Source organism: Borostomias antarcticus, assembly GCF_949987555.1.
Source record: "Borostomias antarcticus genome assembly, chromosome: 24".
Classification (NCBI taxonomy): domain Eukaryota; kingdom Metazoa; phylum Chordata; class Actinopteri; order Stomiiformes; family Stomiidae; genus Borostomias; species Borostomias antarcticus.
The window spans coordinates 17565911-17588410 of NC_140257.1; the positions used below are offsets into that span (position 1 = coordinate 17565911).

Sequence of the window (22500 nt, forward strand, 5' to 3'; positions counted from 1 at the left end):
TAACCCTGACCCTAACCCTAACCCTGACCCTGACCCTGACCCTGTCGCAGCGGGGATCCAGTGAGTCTGAGAGATTATGTCTGTTACTCAGATCAAGGGGAATGGAAGAAACTATGTCGATTGCTTTGAAAACCTCACAGCTAGAATGAACGAACGAATGAACGAATGAACGAATGAACGAATGAACGAACGAACTTGGATGTGTGTGTTAGTGACTGAATGTGTGTGTTGGTGACTGAACGTGTGTGTTGGTGACTGAACGTGTGTGTTTGTGAGTGAATGTGTGTGTTGGTGACTGAACGTGTGTGTTGGTGACTGAACGTGTGTGTTTGTGAGTGAATGTGTGTGTTGGTGACTGAACGTGTGTGTTGGTGACTGAACGTGTGTGTTGGTGACTGAATGTGTGTGTTGGTGACTGAACATGTGTGTTGGTGAGTGAATGTGTGTGTTGGTGAGTGAACGTGTGTGTTGGTGACTGAACGTGTGTGTTGGTGACTGAACGTGTGTGTTGGTGACTGAATGTGTGTGTTGGTGACTGAACGTGTGTGTTGGTGAGTGAACGTGTGTGTTGGTGACTGAACGTGTGTGTTGGTGACTGAACGTGTGTGTTGGTGACTGAACGTGTGTGTTGGTGAGTGAACGTGTGTGTTGGTGACTGAACGTGTGTGTTGGTGACTGAACGTGTGTGTTGGTGAGTGAACGTGTGTGTTGGTGACTGAACGTGTGTGTTGGTGACTGAACGTGTGTGTTGGTGACTGAACGTGTGTGTTGGTGACTCAACGTGTGTGTTGGTGCTAACCCTAGCCCTGTGTTCCAGGCTCTCCCATCTCCACGCCCAGCCACTCTCCCCTGCCTCGCACGCCCAGCACCTCCACGCCGCTGCTCGCCAAGCAGCCGTCCTCCGGCCTCAACAACCCCTACATCATCGTGGACAAGCCTGGCCCGGCCGCCATGGCAACCGCCTCCGCAGGTATGACAACCGCTTCCGCGAAAGCTTGTCCTATGCATTCAGCTGGCGTTTGGGGCAGCATCTGTGTTTAATTGTGTAGGATATAAAAACATTGCACATGAATTGCTGTCAATAAGGATTTATTGTGGCTATAAATGACAAAAACAAAATCAAAAACTAATCACATTTAAGCTGAGATCTGTGTGAGTTTAATCCAATGGTAGGCTGGGTTTTCTTTTAGTTCCGATGCACAGTCTGACATGACAAGCGTGTCATCGGTTAAAAACACACCTTCAAGCAGGGTTGAGTCTGAGTCAGGAGAGAGAACCAGAGAACCAGGCCTGAGTCAGGAGAGAGAACCAGAGAACCAGGCCTGAGTCAGGAGAGAGAACCAGAGAACCAGGCCTGAGTCAGGAGAGAGAACCAGAGAACCAGGCCTGAGTCAGGAGAGAGAACCAGAGAACCAGGCCTGAGTCAGGAGAGAGAACCAGAGAACCAGGCCTGAGTCAGGAGAGAGAACCAGAGAACCAGGCCTGAGTCAGGAGAGAGAACCAGAGAACCAGGCCTGAGTCAGGAGAGAGAACCAGAGAACCAGGCCTGAGTCAGGAGAGAGAACCAGGCCTGAGTCAGGAGAGAGAACCAGGCCTGAGTCAGGAGAGAGAACCAGGCCTGAGTCAGGAGAGAGAACCAGGCCTGAGTCAGGAGAGAGAACCAGGCCTGAGTCAGGAGAGAGAACCAGGCCTGTGAGGAGCAGAGAGGGCCTCCTCCACCCCTGAGGCGGTGCTGAGTACAGCTGACTGCCCCCCCCCCCCCTACACACACACACACACACACACACACACACACACACACACACACACTGGCCTATGCGGCTGGAAATCTGCATGATTAACAAGCCTGATCCCCTCCCACACACTGCCTACCTCCGAGGCTCACTCCTCTCCTCCTCTCCTCCTCTCCCCCTCTCCTCCTCTCCTCCTCTCCTCCTCTCCTCTGCCTCTGTTAGATCTAAACTGTGCTCTTCTGCTCCCTCTCTCTCTCTCCCCCTCCCCCTCTCTCTCTCTCTCTCCCCCTCCCTCTCTCTCTCTCTCTCTCCCCCTCCCTCTCTCTCTCTCTCTCTCTGTCTCTCTCCCTCCTCTCTCTCTCTCTCTACTCCCCCTCCCTCCCTCCCTCTCTCTCTCTCTCTCTCTGTCTCTCTCCCTCCCTCTCTCTCTCTCTCCCCCTCCCTCTCTCCCTCCCTCTCTCTCTCTCCCCCTCCCTCCCTCTCTCTCTATCTCTCTCTCTCCCCCTCTCTCTCTCTCTCTCTCCCACTCCCTCCCTCTCTCTCTCTCTCTCTCTCTCCCTCCCTCTCTCTCTCTCTCCCCCTCCCTCCCTCTCTCTCTCTCCCCCTCCCTCCCTCTCTCTCTCTCCCCCTCCCTCCCTCTCTCTCTCTCTCTCTGTCTCCCCTCCCCCTCTCTCTCTCTCCCCCTCCCTCCCTCTCTCTCTCTCTCTCTCTCTCTCTCTCCCCCTCCCTCCCTCTCTCTCTCTCTCTCTGTCTCCCCTCCCCCTCTCTCTCTCTCCCCCTCCCTCCCTCTCTCTCTCTCTCTCTCTCTCTCCCCCTCCCTCCCTCTCTCTCTCTCTCTCTCTCTCTCTCCCCCTCCCTCCCTCTCTCTCTCTCTCTCTGTCTCCCCTCTCTCTCTCCCCCCCTCCCTCCCTCTCTCTCTCTCTCTCTCTCTCTCTCTCCCCCTCCCTCCCTCCCTCTCTCTCTCCCCCCCTCCCTCTCTCTCTCTCTCTCTCTCTCTCTCTCTCCCCCTCCCTCCCTCCCTCTCTCTCTCCCTCCCTCTCTCTCTCTCTCTGTCTCTCTTAAATCAGAATGTGTGTGGTGAGGTACCATGGCCTTGTGAGAGTGGTTTCCATGGTGATGGCTGCTGTATTCCAGGGCTTCACAGAGTGAGATTAGTGGTGTGTGTGTGTGTGTGTGTGTGTGTGTGTGTGTGTGTGTGTGTGTGTGTGTGTGTGTGTGTGTGTGTGTGTGTGTGTGTGTGTGTGTGCTCCCTGTTCCAGTCAGGGGCTCTCCTCTTCCTCATATCCTCCTCATCATATTCTCCTCTCCTCCTCCCCCTCTCCTCCTCCTCCTATCCTCCTCCTCTCCTCCTCCTCCTATCCTCCTCCTCTCCTCCTCCTCTCCTCCTCTCCTCCTCCTCCTCTCCTCCTCCTCCTATCCTCCTCCTCCCCCTCTCCTCCTCCTCCCCCTCTCCTCCTCCTCCCCTCCTCCTGAGAGTGTGAGTCCTCATCAGGCTGAGTCACTGGTCTGAGGTCAGCAGAGTGTTGTAGAACAGTGCTGTTCCAGAGCACAGCAGGGGTTTAACAATTAACTAGAAAACTCTGACTGACTGACTGACTGACTGGTTGACTGACTGACTGACTGACTGGTTGACTGACTGACTGACTGACTGACTGACTGACTGACTGACTGACTGACTGACTGACTGACTGGTTGACTGACTGACTGACTGACTGGTTGACTGACTGACTGACTGACTGACTGACTGACTGACTGACTGGTTGACTGACTGACTGACTGACTGACTGACTGACTGGTTGACTGGCTGCCTGTCTGTCCGTCTGTCTCACTGTCTGTCTCACTGTCTGTCTCACTGTCTGTCTGTCTGTGTGTGTGTCCCCAGCAGGAAGCCCGTCAGCCAAGCCTCCAGGAGCCTCCCAGGGCCCCCGCTCCCCGGCCCCCAAGATCCACGCAGGCAGCTTCCTGTCCTCGGGGGTGAAGGTGAGCTCCGTGTTCCTGGACAGGGTGTGAGCGCTCCTGTGTGTGTGTGAGATCCTGGACGGGGTGTGAGCGCTCCTGTGTGTGTGTGAGAGATCCTGGACGGGGTGTGAGCGCTCCTGTGTGTGTGAGAGATCCTGGACGGGGTGTGAGCGCTCCTGTGTGTGTGTGAGAGATCCTGGACGGGGTGTGAGCGCTCCTGTGTGTGTGAGAGATCCTGGACAGGGTGTGAGCGCTCCTGTGTGTGTGAGAGATCCTGGACGGGGTGTGAGCGCTCCTGTGTGTGTGTGAGAGATCCTGGACGGGGTGTGAGCGCTCCTGTGTGTGTGTGAGAGATCCTGGACGGGGTGTGAGCGCTCCTGTGTGTGTGAGAGATCCTGGACAGGGTGTGAGCGCTCCTGTGTGTGTGAGAGATCCTGGACAGGGTGTGAGCGCTCCTGTGTGTGTGAGAGATCCTGGACAGGGTGTGAGCGCTCCTGTGTGTGTGAGAGATCCTGGACGGGGTGTGAGCGCTCCTGTGTGTGTGTGAGAGATCCTGGACGGGGTGTGAGCGCTCCTGTGTGTGTGAGAGATCCTGGACAGGGTGTGAGCGCTCCTGTGTGTGTGAGAGATCCTGGACAGGGTGTGAGCGCTCCTGTGTGTGTGAGAGATCCTGGACAGGGTGTGAGCGCTCCTGTGTGTGTGAGAGATCCTGGACGGGGTGTGAGCGCTCCTGTGTGTGTGTGAGAGATCCTGGACGGGGTGTGAGCGCTCCTGTGTGTGTGAGAGATCCTGGACGGGGTGTGAGCGCTCCTGTGTGTGTGAGAGATCCTGGACGGGGTGTGAGCGCTCCTGTGTGTGTGTGTGAGATCCTGGACAGGGTGTGAGCGCTCCTATTTATTGAAAATATGAGTACATGGCACATAATGTTTTGTATTTGCGAATGCTTTTATTTAATATTGAGCTTAAGCCCTCGCTCTATGTAAGCACAACTAGCGATTCATAAAGACAGATTGATGAAAACAACCGTTTCGCGGCAGAAAATAGATTTTTTAGAAGCTGCATTCTCAGTGCCCCGTCCGCCGCCATTACATGGATATACTGGCTCGCGCTGGATGTTAGATTTCTTCTACACGCCGAACTACACCAAAGTGATCTCGGTGAGTCAGACTTCTTATAATATGCCGTAAATAAGGTCCAGGTTGTCAAAAACAAGCCTTCTCCTTTAACATGGCCGTCCTTGGTCTTGTTACAGCAGATATTTACATGGGATTCAGACAGAACTGCTGTGAGTCTCTCAGTCTACCCCTCTGGTCTCTCTGCTGGTCTCTCAGTCTACCCCTCTCTTCTGGTCTCTCTCAGTCTACCCCTCTGGTCTTTCTGCTGGTCTTTCTCAGTCTACCACTCTGGTCTGGTCTCTCTCAGTCTACCCCTCTGGTCTTTCTGCTGGTCTTTCTCAGTCTACCACTCTGGTCTGGTCTCTCTCAGTCTACCCCTCTGGTCTTTCTGCTGGTCTTTCTCAGTCTACCACTCTGGTCTGGTCTCTCTCAGTCTACCCCTCTGGTCTGGTCTTTCTGCTGGTCTCTCAGTCTACCCCTCTGGTCTGGTCTCTCTGCAGGTCTCTCAGTCTACCCCTCTGGTCTGGTCTCTCTGCAGGTCTCTCAGTCTACCACTCTGGTCTGGTCTCTCTTCTGGTCTCTCTCAGTCTACCCCTCTGGTCTGGTCTCTCTTCTGGTCTCTCTGTCTACCCCTCTGGTCTGGTCTCTCTTCTGGTCTCTCTCAGTCTACCTCTCTGGTCTGGTCTCTCTGCTGGTCTCTCTCTGTCTACCCCTCTGGTCTGGTCTCTCTTCTGGTCTCTCTCAGTCTACCTCTCTGGTCTGGTCTCTCTGCTGGTCTCTCTCTGTCTACCCCTCTGGTCTGGTCTCTCTTCTGGTCTCTCTCAGTCTACCTCTCTGGTCTGGTCTCTCTGCTGGTCTCTCTCAGTCTACCCCTCTGGTCTGGTCTCTCTCAGTCTACCCCTCTGGTCTGGTCTCTCTCAGTCTACCCCTCTGGTCTGGTCTCTCTCTGTCCACCCCTCTGGTCTGGTCTCTCTGCTGGTCTCTCTCAGTCTACCCCTCTGGTCTGGTCTCTCTCTGTCCACCCCTCTGGTCTGGTCTCTCTTCTGGTCTCTCTCATCTACCCCTCTGGTCTGGTCTCTCTCAGGTCATTATAAAGCAGGAGCCGGGAGAAGTTCCCACTCAGCAGCAGCAGCAGATGGTTTCCACGGTAACGGCCCAGCAGCAGCCCACGGCAACGCAGCAGTTTGTGTCGGTGAAGGGAGGTCATGTGATCTCCATGTCCCCCCAGAAACAGGGAGGGACCGCAGGACCAGGGGCCTCGTCGGGCAAGGTACAGGACACACACACACACACACACACACACACACCACACACACACACACACACACACACACTCTCTCACACACGCGCGCCGGCATTGCATGGTGTGTGAAAATCGGTGAAGCAAACTCAGCTAAAAAGAGTTGTTAAACAAACTTAAGATCACTGCAAATACAGTGTAAAAGATTACACTAACACAGGTGGGCCGACCTCCACTCTACCTCCAGGCAGGTTCAGGTCCTCCAGCTTTAGAAGCAGGAAGGTTCAGGTCCTCCAGCTTTAGAAGCAGGAAGGTTCAGGTCCTCCAGCTTTAGAAGCAGGAAGGTTCAGGTCCTCCAGCTTTAGAAGCAGGAAGGTTCAGGTTCTCTACCTCCAGCTTTAGAAGCAGGAAGGTTCAGGTCCTCCAGCTTTAGAAGCAGGAAGGTTCAGGTTCTCTACCTCCAGCTTTAGAAGCAGGAAGGTTCAGGTCCTCCAGCTTTAGAAGCAGGAAGGTTCAGGTTCTCCAGCTTTAGAAGCAGGGAGGTTCAGGTTCTCTACCTCCAGCTTTAGAAGCAGGAAGGTTCAGGTCCTCCAGCTTTAGAAGCAGGAAGGTTCAGGTCCTCCAGCTTTAGAAGCAGGAAGGTTCAGGTTCTCCAGCTTTAGAAGCAGGAAGGTTCAGGTTCTCTACCTCCAGCTTTAGAAGCAGGAAGGTTCAGGTCCTCCAGCTTTAGAAGCAGGAAGGTTCAGGTCCTCCAGCTTTAGAAGCAGGAAGGCCCTATCACTGTTCCTATGAAAAAGTTGTATAAACTACATTTCCCATGGTCCCCGTCTCTAGGTGCTGGGCATCCCCGTTGGCTCCGCCCTGCAGTCAGCGGTCAAGCAGGTGGCCATCAGCAGCGGCCAGATCCTGGTTGCCAAGGGCAACCCCTCTGTGTCCAAGGTGATGGGCGGGAAGCAGGTGGTCGCCCAGGGCGTTGCTAAGGCCATCGTCAGCGGGGCCGCCAGCGGCATTGTGGGTCAGCAAGTGGTCGCCAAGGCAACCGGATCCACGGGGGGAGCGGGAAAGAGCGGAGGTCAGGGGTCAAATGCTCTCTCACACACACACACACACACAGCTCAACCTCTCCTGTGTGTGTTCAGTGAGCTGAACCTCTCCTGTGTGTGTGTGTGTGTGTGTGTGTGTGTGTGTGTGTGTGTGTGTGTGTGTGTGTGTGTGTGTGTGTGTGTGTGTGTGTTCAGTGATGGCGACGCTGCAGCTGCCCGCCAACAACCTGGCTAACTTGGCCAACCTGCCTCCCGGCACCAAGCTGTACCTGACCACCAACAGCAAGAACCCCTCGGGCAAGGGCAAGCTGCTCCTCATCCCCCAGGGGGCAATACTGCGCTCCACAGGTACCCACACACACACACACACACACACACACACTCACACTCACACACACACACACACACAAGGGCAAGCTCCTCCTCATCCCCCAGGGGGCAATACTGCGCTCCACAGGTGACCCCCCCCCCCCCACACACACACACACACACACACACACACACACACACTCACACTCACACACACTCACACACACACACACACACACACACTCACACACACACACTCTAGTTGGGACTGAGAAGCTGTTGTGCATTGGAGGGACTTGTTTACCCTCTCTGAACCCTCTGCGTGTGCGTGTCTACGTGTGTGTGTGTGTGTGTGTGTGTCTGTGCGCGCGTATGTGTGTGTGTGTGTGTGTGTGTGTGTGTGTGTGTGTGTGTGTTGTAGCTCAACAGTCTCAGGGCGGTTCGTCGGCCGGCTCCGGGGGCTCCCAGACCAGCTCCTCCTCCAGCACCCTCCCCTCCAACCTCTCCTACACCTCCTACATCCTTAAACAGACCCCCCAGGTACACACACACACACACACACACACACACACACACCCTGCCCTCCAACCTGTCCTACACCTCCTACATCCTTAAACAGACCCCCCAGGTACACACACACACACACACACACACACACACACCCTGCCCTCCAACCTGTCCTACACCTCCTACATCCTTAAACAGACCCCCCAGGTACACACACACACACACACACACCCTGCCCTCCAACCTGTCCTACACCTCCTACATCCTTAAACAGACCCCCCAGGTACACACACACACACACACACCCTGCCCTCTTCTTCTTCTTTCGTGTAACGTCAGAGGTCCAACTCGGTGTCGTGTAGCCATGCCAACATCTCGGGTCCTAGGTCAAAGAGGCTGGCTTCCGAGGGTGGTCTGTACAAGGGGCAAGTGGTGATTATATGTTCGGCTGTCTGTTCAGGGTCACCGCACTCGCATGCCGCACTGTCTGCCAGGCCCCACTTCTTCATCGATGTTTTAAAACGACCAACCCCAGTTCGCAGGCGGTTCAGTGTGGTCCATTGCCGGCGTGGTAGGTCGTCTCCTCCTATGGCGCCACCTCCTGGGTCCCAGATGTAGTGATGGACGCGGGAGGGCCCTGCTGACTGCCACTCCTGCTTCCAAGCTGCTGCCAGCCAAGCATCTCTGGAGATGTCCTCAGAGATGGAATTGAGCATCTCTTGCGCTGCCTTGTTATAGGGGTGGCGGGATTTGAGTCTGCTTGGAGGAGCCGCTGTTGTTGTGGTGTTGTGCAGGATGTGCCACCCATATCTTTTTGCTTTCCTGGCCAGGGCGAGGGTGGCAGCCTCCCGTCGGAGGCCGGCCGGGGCTATTCCCGCGAGGACTGGCAAGAGGGACACTGGGGTAGGCTTCAGGCATCCAGTAATTATTCGGAGGGCACTGTTTATAGCCACGTCAACTTTGCTTGTATGAGGGCTTCTGCTCCAGACTGGGGCGCAGTATTCCGCTGCAGAGAAGACCAGAGCTTGGGTCGATATTCGCAGAGTCTTAGCGGATGCTCCCCAGGTTATTCCCGCAAGGCGGCGGATCAGCGCAACCCTAGATGTAACTTTGGCCTTGACTTCTTCTAGATGTTGTCTGAAGGTCAGGGTCCGGTCCAGACGCACACCGAGGTACTTCGGAGCTTGCTGGACCTCCAGGCGTTTGTTGTCGACACGCACCTCCAGTTCCCTATTTGCTTCTCTGGTGCTTAGATGGTATGCTGCTGCAACTGTCTTTCCGATGCTGAGCTGTAGACGCCACCTTCGAAAGTATGCTACCAGAGTGCCCATATCTTTGTTAAGGCCATCTTCCATCGCCTTCCACGTTGGACGTCTCAGCATGATGGCAAGATCGTCTGCATAGCCGTACTTTCTGGATGTTGTGTCAGGTAGGTCATGTATGTAGATGTTGAACAGCATCGGTGAGAGAACTGACCCCTGCGGAACCCCGTTCCTCAGTCTTCTGAGTCTACTGCGCTGGCCACTGCTGGTCTGGAGGACGAAGCTGCGGTTGGAAAGTGTCTCCATGATGAACTTCACCATGTGCCGGTCTGGAATTATCCTCAACAGCTTCAGGTGGAGACCACGGTGCCACACGGTGTCGTATGCGGCAGTCAGATCCAGGTACACTACCCCAGCTTTCTCGTTGTCCTGGAAGCTGTCCTCGATGTCCTGAGCGAGTAGTGTTACCTGGTCTGCTGTTGATCTTCCACGACGGAAACCAGCTTGTTCCCGTGGGAGCTGTGAGTCAACCACTGGCTCGATGTGGCTATGGATCATCCTCTCCAAGATTTTAAATGGGACACAGAGCAGCGAGATGGGCCGGTATGATTTGGGGTCTTCCGCAGGTTTATTTGGCTTTGGCAGAGCTATGATGGAGGCACGGCGCCAAGTCTTTGGGAGCTTTAACCTCTGGTAGCAAGATGTGAAGAAAGCACAGAGCCAGCGAGATGTTGTTGTGCTCTGGTGGATGACGAACTCCGGGTGGATGTTGTCACGGCCTGGAGATTTTCCTGGCTTGAGTTTACTCATGGCCTCACTGAGTTCCTCTTCCGTAAAGTCTCCCGAGATGTTGGAATCGACACTGGCTGCTCTCAAGATGCAAGACACCTCACGCGATGTCTGTCGGGCAAAGTCTTTGTCTGCATCCGAGAAACGGCCGTTCTTCAGGAGCTGGGATGCGATGGCATCAGCTGTGACTGGGCAGCTGGAGGTGTTGTGTTTCTGCCAGTAAGCTGGTTGATGGTCTGCCACGCCTTGCGACTAGAGTGGGTGAAGTCGATCGATTCAACGACTTCTGTCCATCTGGTCCTGCGGGTGACGTCCAGCCTCTGGGTCAGAGCTGCTGCAGTCATGTCCACCTCTTCTCTGGAACTAGCCCTCTGGTGGTCACACAGAAGGCGGCTGCACTCCTTGTCCCAACCTGGGATGTAGCTCCTGTTGTAGCCAAGTGGGATGGCCTTCTTTGCCGCACCCAGGAGGATCCGGCAGTAGGCTGTGTAGGCCGCATCCGCGTCCGCTGACTCTGGGTCAGGCAGGCCCGCTGACCTTCTTTCCGTCTCCTCAGCATACAACACCCAGTTGGCCTTACGGAAGTTCCATCTTTTGACAGGTTTCCCTGGTACCGGCTGCACCAGTGATGGAACTTTAACGATGGCTGGTCGGTGATGTGAATGGGGAAACCTGTCCAGGACGCGTCTCTCCGGTTTGGGGTCGTTACTGCGGCAGATGGCGAAGGCCAAGTCCGGGTTGGTGGAGGTATTCCAGCGTGAAGAGTAGAAAGATGGAGGCTCCTTGGGGTCATACAGCAGCAGGGCATCGGTGTTGGAGGCCCATTCGCTCAATGCTACTCCATTAGGTGTTGTGTGATGATAACCCCAGTCTGTGTGTTGACAGTTGAAGTCACCTGCATAGATGGCGGGTGCAGGTACTGATGGGAGTGATGTTGCAGACAGCTCCGATGGTGGAGGCTTGTACACATTGATGACTGATGTCTCCTGGATTTTTGTAACCAGCCATTCGATGTTGGAGCCTGGTGGTGATTGGCTAGTGGCTGACCAGCTTATTTCAGTCTGTACGAAGGTTGCCACACCGTGTTGCTTGCTGTGGGTGGACCCAGCGAGATGGAACCCAGGGATCTTGAGGATGTTGTTGGATGTGCAGTGTGTCTCCTGCAGGAGCAGAACCACTGCCCCAGTGGAATCAGCCAGGTGACGCAGGACTTCGAGTTTGGCGGTGGTAAGGCCCTCGACATTGAGTTGAAGCACTGACAGGCCTCGGTTTTCGACGGTCGGGATGGCTGCTCGTCCGCCATTCCTAGGTCTGCCAGCTCGACGTTTGGTTGGCGACATTAGTTTCACAAGTTGGTCTTGCACCATCTCTTGCTACTTACAGGGAAGGCCACGCGAAGGCTGTCGTCTTCTTCCCTTCTTCCCCGCCTTCTTACCCTGCCCTCCAACCTGTCCTACACCTCCTACATCCTTAAACAGACCCCCCAGGTACACACACACACACACACACACACACACACACACACCCTGCCCTCCAACCTGTCCTACACCTCCTACATCCTTAAACAGACCCCCCAGGTACACACACACACACACACACACACACACACTCTGACAGTCAGCCACACACACACACACACACACTCTGTCAGCCACACACACACACACACACACACACTCTGTCAGCCACACACACACACACACACTCTGACAGTCATGTTGACAAGTCAGTGAGAAGAATAAGATGTGAGAAAAGACAGAGAGAGAGAGATGAAGAGACAGATATGTGGTAGACTTTAAACCCGCTGGTAACATTCACCATGAATACCAGAGTACAGGTGGGCGGTGTGGATACCGAGAGCAAGGCTGACCTCAACACCTCCTACTGCATGAAGCAGGGCAGCGCATGGGAAGGGTCAAACATAGGGTGCAAGGCTGACCTCCTACTGCATGAAGCAGGGCAGCCCATGGGAAGGGTCATAGGTTATATGAAGCAGGGCAGCCCATGGGAAGGGTCATAGGTTATATGAAGCAGGGCAGCCCATGGGAAGGGTCATAGGTTATATTAAGCAGGGCAGCCCATGGGAAGGGTCATAGGTTATATTAACCAGGGCAGCCCATGGGAAGGGTCATAGGTTATATTAAGCAGGGCAGCCCATGGGAAGGGTCACACATAGGGTGCAAGGGGAGAAATCTGATAGGAAATGGGGGGAAGGGACTGTGTATAAGAAAGAGGAACAGGAATAATGTGGAAAAACAAAAAAGAAAGACCACAGATCACCAGGATTGTAAATACTGTGTTACCTTTATTATTTATATAATTATTTTTATTTATTTATTTTTTGTTGTTGTTTTTGTGAATTCACAAATGTTCTCATTATTGTGAATCCATGAGTATGTGTAAATTGCAAAACTATCAATAAAAACTTAAGTTACAAAAAAACCAACCCAGGGCAGCTGAGTCCCGGGCCAGCTGTCTGTCCTCTGGTTCTAGCAGAGTAGGTCTCTGGATGTCAGAGCAGTCCGGGGTCCTAGCAGAGTAGGTCTCTGGATCTCAGAGCAGTCCGGGGTCCTAGCAGAGTAGGTCTCTGGATCTCAGAGCAGTCCATGGTGAGTTACTAGAGGGCCCAGTCTAATTCAGACACGCCTTCCTCTGATCAGTAGCCAATGGACACAGCCCCCCCCCGCCCCCCCCCCCCTCCACTGGCTGAGGAACATCTAAACTGGGTGTCTGGTGTCTGTCACATCCCCAGCATCACAACTCAGGAATGGGAACATGTCGCTAGGGAGTGTGTTAGGAGTCATATAGTCATATATTCTGAATATCATTAACACACTGCTAACTCATTAACACACAGAGTCCTAACACACTGCTTGAATATCATTAACACACAGAGTCCTAACACGCTGCTTGAATATCATTAACACACAGAGTCCTAACACACTGCTTGAATATCATTAACACACAGAGTCCTAACACACTGCTTGAATATCATTAACACACAGAGTCCTAACACACTGCTTGAATATCATTAACACACAGAGTCCTAACACACTGCTTGAATATCATTAACACACAGAGTCCTAACACGCTGCTTGAATATCATTAAAACACAGAGTCCTAACACACTGCTAACTCATTAACACACAGAGTCCTAACACGCTGCTTGCTGATACAGTAAGTCCCCATGCCTGAGTACTGATGTGACAGATGTTCCCTAACACAGACCCCTCTCTCCCAGTCTGGTTCCCTAACACAGACCCCTCCTAACACAGACCCCTCCTAACACAGACCCCTCCTAACACAGACCCCTCCTAACACAGACCCCTCCTAACACAGACCCCTCCTAACACAGACCCCTCCTAACACAGACCCCTCCTAACACACACCCCTCCTAACACACACCCCTCCTAACACAGACCCCTCCTAACACACACCCCTCCTAACACACACCCCTCCTAACACACACCCCTCCTAACACACACCCCTCCTAACACACACCCCTCCTAACACACACCCCTCCTAACACAGACCCCTCCTAACACACACCCCTCCTAACACACACCCCTCCTAACACAGACCCCTCCTAACACACACCCCTCCTAACACACACCCCTCCTAACACAGACCCCTCCTAACACACACCCCTCCTAACACACACCCCTCCTAACACACACCCCTCCTAACACAGACCCCTCCTAACACACACCCCTCCTAACACAGACCCCTCCTAACACAGACCCCTCCTAACACAGACCCCTCCTAACACAGACCCCTCCTAACACACACCCCTCCTAACACACACCCCTCCTAACACACACCCCTCCTAACACACACCCCTCCTAACACACACCCCTCCTAACACAGACCCCTCCTAACACACACCCCTCCTAACACACACCCCTCCTAACACAGACCCCTCCTAACACACACCCCTCCTAACACACACCCCTCCTAACACCCCCCCCTCCTAACACACCCCCCTCCTAACACACACCCCTCCTAACACACACCCCTCCTAACACACACCCCTCCTAACACACACCCCTCCTAACACACACCCCTCCTAACACACACCCCTCTCGCCGATAACCGGTATGATGATAAAACCGCGATAAAATTCAATCCAATTTATCGCGATAAAATTATCATTAAAACCGTGTTTGATTTCCGCACTTTTAAAAACTCACTTTAAATACTGGCGAGCAACAGTCAAAGTTAGCAACAGTCTTATTATTAACAGACGCATTATTTTGGGGAATGAAAAAAAAAGGTGCCTAGTGTTACAAATTGTATTTGTGGTTTTCAATATAAAACTTGGTGAAAAGATTTCAGTGTCTGTATCAGTGGTTTTTGAACATTTTCAGCACATTTTATAATAATACCCCGATAACACCTATAACCGGGATCATTTGGGTCACATAATCGTGATCATAACCGTTCCATCTCTCCTCGGACCTCCCCCAGGGCACGTTCCTGGTTGGCCAGCCGGCGTCCCAGAGCACGGGGAAGCAGGCCGCCTCCCCCAGCTCCACCGCTCACACCGCGTCATCCCCGGCAAGCACTACCCAGCAGGCCATCCGGGTCACGGCGGGCCAGAAGGCAGCCATCTTAGCTCAGGTCAGTACTGCGGACGCGAGGCGGGAGGTCACGGCTGTGTCACCACGTCACAGAGGACGATAGGGACGTTAGCGTGACGTCACCGGACCACACGGCCCTGAGGGAACACAAGCAGCCTACCTGCCTTCTGTCCTGCCTTTGTACTGTTGTCAATGACGGTGGGTTGTTGTGCGCTTGTGTGTGCTCATTTCTGTCTGTCTGTGCGCATCTGCTTGGGTGTGTGTGGGGGTGTGCGCCCGTGCGTGTGTGTGTGTGTGTGTGTGTGTTTTTGCTGACTAGGAGATGAAGTCTTCAATTATTAAAGAGTGAATGATGCTGTGTTGGTAGTCTGGGTGGTGATGAGGCTCCCTCCCTCCCATCTTCAGCCTCTAGGCTTCAGCAGCTCTCAACTCACTCGTCTCCCCAAGGAAACATCCAGATTACCATCCTACTCCTCCTACTGCTCCATCCATCCTACTCCTCCTACTGCTCCATCCATCCTACTCCTCCTACTACTCCATCCATCCTACTCCTCCTACTACTCCATCCATCCTACTCCTCCTACTGCTCCATCCATCCTACTCCTCCTACTGCTCCATCCATCCTACTCCTCCTACTGCTCCATCCATCCTACTCCTCCTACTGCTCCATCCATCCTACTCCTCCTACTGCTCCATCCATCCTACTCCTCCTACTGCTCCATCCATCCTACTCCTCCTACTGCTCCATCCATCCTACTCCTCCTACTGCTCCATACTCCATCCATCCTACTCCTCCTACTCCTCCTACTGCTCCATCCATCCTACTCCTCCTACTACTCCATCCATCCTACTCCTCCTACTGCTCCATCCATCCTACTCCTCCTACTGCTCCATCCATCCTACTCCTCCTACTACTCCATCCATCCTACTCCTCCTACTGCTCCATCCATCCTACTCCTCCTACTGCTCCATCCATCCTACTCCTCCTACTGCTCCATCCATCCTACTCCTCCTACTGCTCCATCCATCCTACTCCTCCTACTGCTCCATCCATCCTACTCCTCCTACTGCTCCATCCATCCTACTCCTCCTACTGCTCCATCCATCCTACTCCTCCTACTACTCCATCCATCCTACTCCTCCTACTGCTCCATCCATCCTACTCCTCCTACTGCTCCATCCATCCTACTCCTCCTACTGCTCCATCCATCCTACTCCTCCTACTACTCCATCCATCCTACTCCTCCTACTGCTCCATCCATCCTACTCCTCCTACTGCTCCATCCATCCTACTCCTCCTACTGCTCCATACTCCATCCATCCTACTCCTCCTACTCCTCCTACTGCTCCATCCATCCTACTCCTCCTACTACTCCATCCATCCTACTCCTCCTACTGCTCCATCCATCCTACTCCTCCTACTGCTCCATCCATCCTACTCCTCCTACTGCTCCATCCATCCTACTCCTCCTACTGCTCCATCCATCCTACTCCTCCTACTGCTCCATCCATCCTACTCCTCCTACTGCTCCATCCATCCTACTCCTCCTACTGCTCCATACTCCATCCATCCTACTCCTCCTACTACTCCATCCATCCTACTCCTCCTACTGCTCCATCCATCCTACTCCTCCTACTGCTCCATCCATCCTACTCCTCCTACTACTCCATCCATCCTACTCCTCCTACTACTCCATCCATCCTACTCCTCCTACTGCTCCATCCATCCTACTCCTCCTACTACTCCATCCATCCTACTCCTCCTACTGCTCCATCCATCCTACTCCTCCTACTGCTCCATCCATCCTACTCCTCCTACTGCTCCATCCATCCTACTCCTCCTACTGCTCCATCCATCCTACTCCTCCTACTGCTCCATCCATCCTACTCCTCCTACTGCTCCATCCATCCTACTCCTCCTACTGCTCCATCCATCCTACTCCTCCTACTGCTCCATCCATCCTACTCCTCCTACTACTCCATCCATCCTACTCCTCCTACTGCTCCATCCATCCTACTCCTCCTACTGCTCCATCCATCCTACTCCTCCTACTGCTCCATCCATCCTACTCCTCCTACTACTCCATCCATCCTACTCCTCCTACTGCTCCATCCATCCTACTCCTCCTACTGCTCCATCCATCCTACTCCTCCTACTACTCCATCCATCCTACTCCTCCTACTGCTCCATCCATCCTACTCCTCCTACTGCTCCATCCATCCTACTCCTCCTACTGCTCCATCCATCCTACTCCTCCTACTGCTCCATCCATCCTACTCCTCCTACTGCTCCATCCATCCTACTCCTCCTACTGCTCCATCCATCCTACTCCTCCTACTGCTCCATCCATCCTACTCCTCCTACTACTCCATCCTCACAGCTCAGCCTGATGAGAGAACCATCCTCACAGCTCAGCCTGATGAGAGAACCATCCTCACAGCTCAGCCTGATGAGAGAACCATCCTCACAGCTCAGCCTGATGAGAGAACCATCCTCACAGCTCAGCCTGATGAGAGAACCATCCTCACAGCTCAGCCTGATGAGAGAACCATCCTCACAGCTCAGCTTGATGAGAGAACCATCCTCACAGCTCAGCCTGATGAGAGAACCATCCTCACAGCTCAGCCTGATGAGAGAACCATCCTCACAGCTCAGCCTGATGAGAGAACCATCCTCACAGCTCAGCCTGATGAGAGAACCATCCTCACAGCTCAGCCTGATGAGAGAACCATCCTCACAGCTCAGCTTGATGAGAGAACCATCCTCACAGCTCAGCCTGATGAGAGAACCATCCTCACAGCTCAGCCTGATGAGAGAACCATCCTCACAGCTCAGCCTGATGAGAGAACCATCCTCACAGCTCAGCCTGATGAGAGAACCATCCTCACAGCTCAGCCTGATGAGAGAACCATCCTCACAGCTCAGCCTGATGAGAGAACCATCCTCACAGCTCAGCCTGATGAGAGAACCATCCTCACAGCTCAGCCTGATGAGAGAACCATCCTCACAGCTCAGCCTGATGAGAGAACCATCCTCACAGCTCAGCCTGATGAGAGAACCATCCTCACAGCTCAGCCTGATGAGAGCGTTGCTGTGACACACTCTCGTTTGAGAGGCCTGTTTTGAAGTGGGAGAGAGAGAGGTTTTTTGGACGAACGCTGGTGTAATACTAATGTTTTGAAGGTGAACTATGGGTGTAATAACGGTATATGAGAGAGAGAGTCTGTCAGGGTGAACTATGGGTGTAATAACGGTATATGAGAGGGATGTCAGGGTGAACTATGGGTGTAATAACGGTATATGAGAGGGAGTCTGTCATGGTGAACTATGGGTGTAATAACGGTATATGAGAGAGAGTCTGTCAGGGTGAACTATGGGTGTAATAACGGTATATGAGAGGGATGTGAGGGTGAACTATGGGTCTAATAACGGTATATGAGAGAGAGTCTGTCAGGGTGAACTATGGGTGTAATAACGGTATATGAGAGGGATGTCAGGGTGAACTATGGGTGTAATAACGGTATATGAGAGGGAGTCTGTCATGGTGAACTATGGGTGTAATAACGGTATATGAGAGAGAGTCTGTCAGGGTGAACTATGGGTGTAATAACGGTATATGAGAGAGAGTCTGTCAGGGTGAACTATGGGTGTAATAACGGTATATGAGAGGGATGTCAGGGTGAACTATGGGTGTAATAACGGTATATGAGAGAGAGTCTGTCAGGGTGAACTATGGGTGTAATAACGCTATATGAGAGGGAGTCTGTCAGGGTGAACTATGGGTGTAATAACGGTATATGAGAGGGAGTCTGTCAGGGTGAACTATGGGTGTAATAACGGTATATGAGAGGGATGTGAGGGTGAACTATGGGTGTAATAACGGTATATGAGAGGGAGTCTGTCAGGGTGAACTATGGGTGTAATAACGGTATATGAGAGGGAGTCTGTCAGGGTGAACTATGGGTGTAATAACGGTATATGAGAGGGATGTGAGGGTGAACTATGGGTGTAATAACGGTATATGAGAGGGAGTCTGTCAGGGTGAACTATGGGTGTAATAACGGTATATGAGAGGGAGTCTGTCAGGGTGAACTATGGGTGTAATAACGGTATATGAGAGGGATGTGAGGGTGAACTATGGGTGTAATAACGGTATATGAGAGGGAGTCTGTCAGGGTGAACTATGGGTGTAATAACGGTATATGAGAGAGAGTCTCAGTCGTAGAGGGTTTATCAGGGGGACGGTCGGGGAGCTTCCTGCTGGACTCTGTTCTAAAGCTGCTCGCTCTGCTGCAGTTACATAACCACCAAACACCCTCTCTTCTCTCCCTTCATCTAGACTATCTCTCTCTCTCTCTCTCTCTACCACCAAACACCCTCCCTTCTCTCCCTTCATCTAGACTATCTCTCTCTCTCTCTCTCTCTACCACCAAACACCCTCCCTTCTCTCCCTTCATCTAGACTATCTCTCTCTCTCTCTCTCTCTACCACCAAACACCCTCTCTTCTCTCCCTTCATCTAGACTATCTCTCTCTCTCTCTCGCCTCCCTTCCCTCTCTTTCTCTCTCCCCTTCTCTCTCTCACCCTCTCTCCTCTCTCCCTCTCTCTCTCCCCTTCTCTCTCTCACCCTCTCTCCTCTCTCCCTCTCTCTCTCCCCTTCTCTCTCTCTCCCTCTCTCTCTCTCCCTCTCTCTCTCTCCCCTTCTCTCTCTCTCCCTCTCTCTCCTCTCTCCCTCTCCCCTTCTCTCTCTCTCCCTCTCTCTCTCTCCCCTTCTCTCTCTCTCCCTCTCTCTCTTCCTCTCTCTCTCTCCCCTTCTCTCTCTCCCTCTCTCTCCTCTCTCTGTGGATGTTGTTACTCATCATGAATCTAGCGGCGTTCCCATCATGATTTAGTGCTCTGGTAGGATGCTCTCTGGTAGGATGCTCTGGTAGGATGCTCTCTGGTAGGATGCTCTCTGGTAGGATGCTCTCTGGTAGGATGCTCTCTGGTAGGATGCTCTCTGGTAGGATGCTCTCTGGTAGGATGCTCTCTGGTAGGATGCTCTCTGGTAGGATGCTCTCTGGTAGGATGCTCTCTGGTAGGATGCTCTCTGGTAGGATGCTCTCTGGTAGGATGCTCTCTGGTAGGATGCTCTCTGGTAGGACGCTCTCTGGTAGGACGCTCTCTGGTAGGACGCTCTCTGGTAGGACGCTCTCTGGTAGGATGCTCTCTGGTAGGATGCTCTCTGGTAGGATGCTCTCTGGTAGGATGCTCTCTGGTAGAATGCTCTCTGGTAGGATGCTCTCTGGTAGGATGCTCTCTGGTAGGATGCTCTCTGGTAGGATGCTCTCTGGTAGGATGCTCTCTGGTAGGATGCTCTCTGGTAGGATGCTCTCTGGTAGGATGCTCTCTGGTAGGATGCTCTGGTAGGATGCTCTGGTAGGATGCTCTCTGGTAGGATGCTCTCTGGTAGGATGCTCTCTGGTAGGATGCTCTCTGGTAGGATGCTCTCTGGTAGGATGCTCTCTGGTAGGATGCTCTCTGGTAGGATGCTCTCTGGTAGGATGCTCTCTGGTAGGATGCTCTCTGGTAGGACGCTCTCTGGGGGATTCACATGAAGCTTCTAGGTTTGTATCCGTTGTTATTCTTCTAAGTAGAGCTTGTTGAAGGGCGGCAGTGTCCCATGTCCTGGTCAGTCTGGTCCATGTCCTGGTCAGTCTGGTCCATATCCTGGTCAGTCTGGTCCATGTCTGGTCAGTCTGGTCCATGTCCGGGTCAGTCTGGTCCATGTCCGGGTCAGTCTGGTCCATGTCTGGGTCAGTCTGGTCCATGTCCTGGTCAGTCTGGTCCATGTCCTGGTCAGTCTGGTCCATGTCTGGTCCATGTCCTGGTCAGTCTGGTCCATGTCCTGGTCAGTCTGGTCCATGTCCTGGTCAGTCTGGTCCATGTCCTGGTCAGTCTGGTCCATGTCCTGGTCAGTCTGGTCCATGTCTGGTCCATGTCCTGGTCAGTCTGGTCCATGTCCTGGTCAGTCTGGTCCATGTCCGGGTCAGTCTGGTCCATGTCCGGGTCAGTCTGGTCCATGTCTGGTCAGTCTGGTCCATGTCCTGGTCAGTCTGGTCCATGTCCTGGTCAGTCTGGTCCATGTCTGGTCCATATCCGGGTCAGTCTGGTCCATGTCTGGTCCATGTCCTGGTCAGTCTGGTCCATGTCCGGGTCAGTCTGGTCCATGTCCTGGTCAGTCTGGTCCATGTCCGGGTCAGTCTGGTCCATGTCCGGGTCAGTCTGGTCCATGTCCGGGTCAGTCTGGTCCATGTCCGGGTCAGTCTGGTCCATGTCTGGTCCATGTCCGGGTCAGTCTGGTCCATGTCTGGTCCATGTCCGGGTCAGTCTGGTCCATGTCCTGGTCAGTCTGGTCCATGTCCGGGTCAGTCTGGTCCATGTCCGGGTCAGTCTGGTCCATGTCTGGTCCATGTCTGGTCCATGTCCTGGTCAGTCTGGTCCATGTCTGGGTCAGTCTGGTCCATGCCCGGGTCATGGGGGGAGAGGACAGTGAGTCTCAGATCTGGGGTCTGATTGTGGAGCAGGGTGAGCTCAGCTCAACATGCTCTCCTGTGGAAAGAACTGATCACAGAGCTGCTTTATGAGAACGACGGCCAACCAACGCTACTACAACCCACCGTATTACCTCAGAGGGACACCTTGTTTTCTTATAGTTTATTTTAATCACAATATGTTCTCGTTCCTGCGTTTGATTGACAGGTGGTGGGCGGGGCCCAGGCGTCCCAGGTGAAGCTGTCTGACGGCTCCGTGAAGACTGTCACCGCGGCGACGGCGGCCCACCTGTCCAAGCCGGGGACGACCACGTTGAGGATGAGCGCCGGCCCTGCCGCCACGGCAACCAGCGCTCAGCAGGTGAGCTGGCCAGGGTGGTCCCCATGCCAGTGATTGGCCGGCTATGCGTGTTATAGTGTGTGTTATAGTGTTATAATGCATGTTATAGTGTGTTATAGTGTGTTATAATGTGTGTTACAGTGTGTGTTATAATGCGTGTTATAGTGTGTGTTATAATGCGTGTTATAATGCGTGTTATAATGCGTGTTATAGTGTGTTATAGTGTGTTATAGTGTGTTATAATGCGTGTTATAATGCGTGTTATAGAGTGTTATAGAGTGTTATAGTGTGTTATAATGCGTGTTATAATGCGTGTTATAGAGTGTTATAGTGTGTGTTATAATGCGTGTTATAGTGTTATAGTGTGTTATAATGCGTGTTATAATGCGTGTTATAGAGTGTTATAGTGTGTTATAGTGTGTTATAATGCGTCTTATAGTGTGTGTTACAGTGTGTTATAGTGTGTGTTATAATGCGTGTTATAGTGTGTGTTATATTGTTATAGTGTGTGTTATAATGCGTGTTATAGTGTTATAATGCGTGTTATAGCCTAACATCTGTGTGTGTGTGTGTGTGTGTGTGTCCCAGGCTGCTGACGGGGTCAGGTCCGTATCCCAGCAGCACTCCGTCTTGGTGGCAGCCAATCAGGCGGCGGTCATCAACGCCGCCAAGAACGCAGCTGCCGCCAGCTCCATGGCGAAGGGCGCCATGGCGACCGCCGCCCTGGCGAAGGGCAACGCCGGCGTGGTCACCATGACAAAGAGCTCTGTCGCAGCGACTGGCACCGTGGTAACAGTTGCTAAGAGCGTCACCAACATGCCTGTCCTCAGCCTGTCCAAAGGGGCGGGGTCAGTGGTGGGCGTGTCCAAGAGCGCCAGCACATCGCTGGTCACCGCCGCCTCGCTGGTCGGCAGCACGGCACCCACCGGCCTGAAGACGGGCGCCACGCTCTCAGGTAGGAAGTGATGTCATTGCTCGTCCACAGCTGAGAGGTCACTGCTTGTTGGGCTTGCCTGTTGGTTTGGGCTGAAAGGAAGATTTAAGAAATAGGATTTAATCTGATCAATAATGTTTTGATCAGACCTCAGT

At 53.1% G+C, this 22500-nt stretch overlaps 1 protein-coding gene across 1 annotated transcript in view; it reads left to right on the forward strand.

Annotated features, from left to right (window-relative positions):
* The window catches only part of yeats2 (YEATS domain containing 2), a 34700-nt gene that overhangs the window by 3517 nt on the left and 8683 nt on the right, over positions 1-22500 (forward strand). The window contains exons 6-19 of the mRNA XM_084458344.1: positions 805-970; positions 3619-3713; positions 5892-6077; positions 6882-7119; positions 7286-7438; positions 7821-7939; positions 8737-8809; positions 9050-9078; positions 9406-9570; positions 11124-11184; positions 11479-11534; positions 14425-14577; positions 21280-21432; positions 22000-22366. Of these exons, the coding sequence (XP_084314470.1) occupies positions 805-970; positions 3619-3713; positions 5892-6077; positions 6882-7119; positions 7286-7438; positions 7821-7939; positions 8737-8809; positions 9050-9078; positions 9406-9570; positions 11124-11184; positions 11479-11534; positions 14425-14577; positions 21280-21432; positions 22000-22366 (2014 nt within the window). The remainder of the gene's footprint in view (positions 1-804; positions 971-3618; positions 3714-5891; positions 6078-6881; positions 7120-7285; positions 7439-7820; positions 7940-8736; positions 8810-9049; positions 9079-9405; positions 9571-11123; positions 11185-11478; positions 11535-14424; positions 14578-21279; positions 21433-21999; positions 22367-22500) is intronic.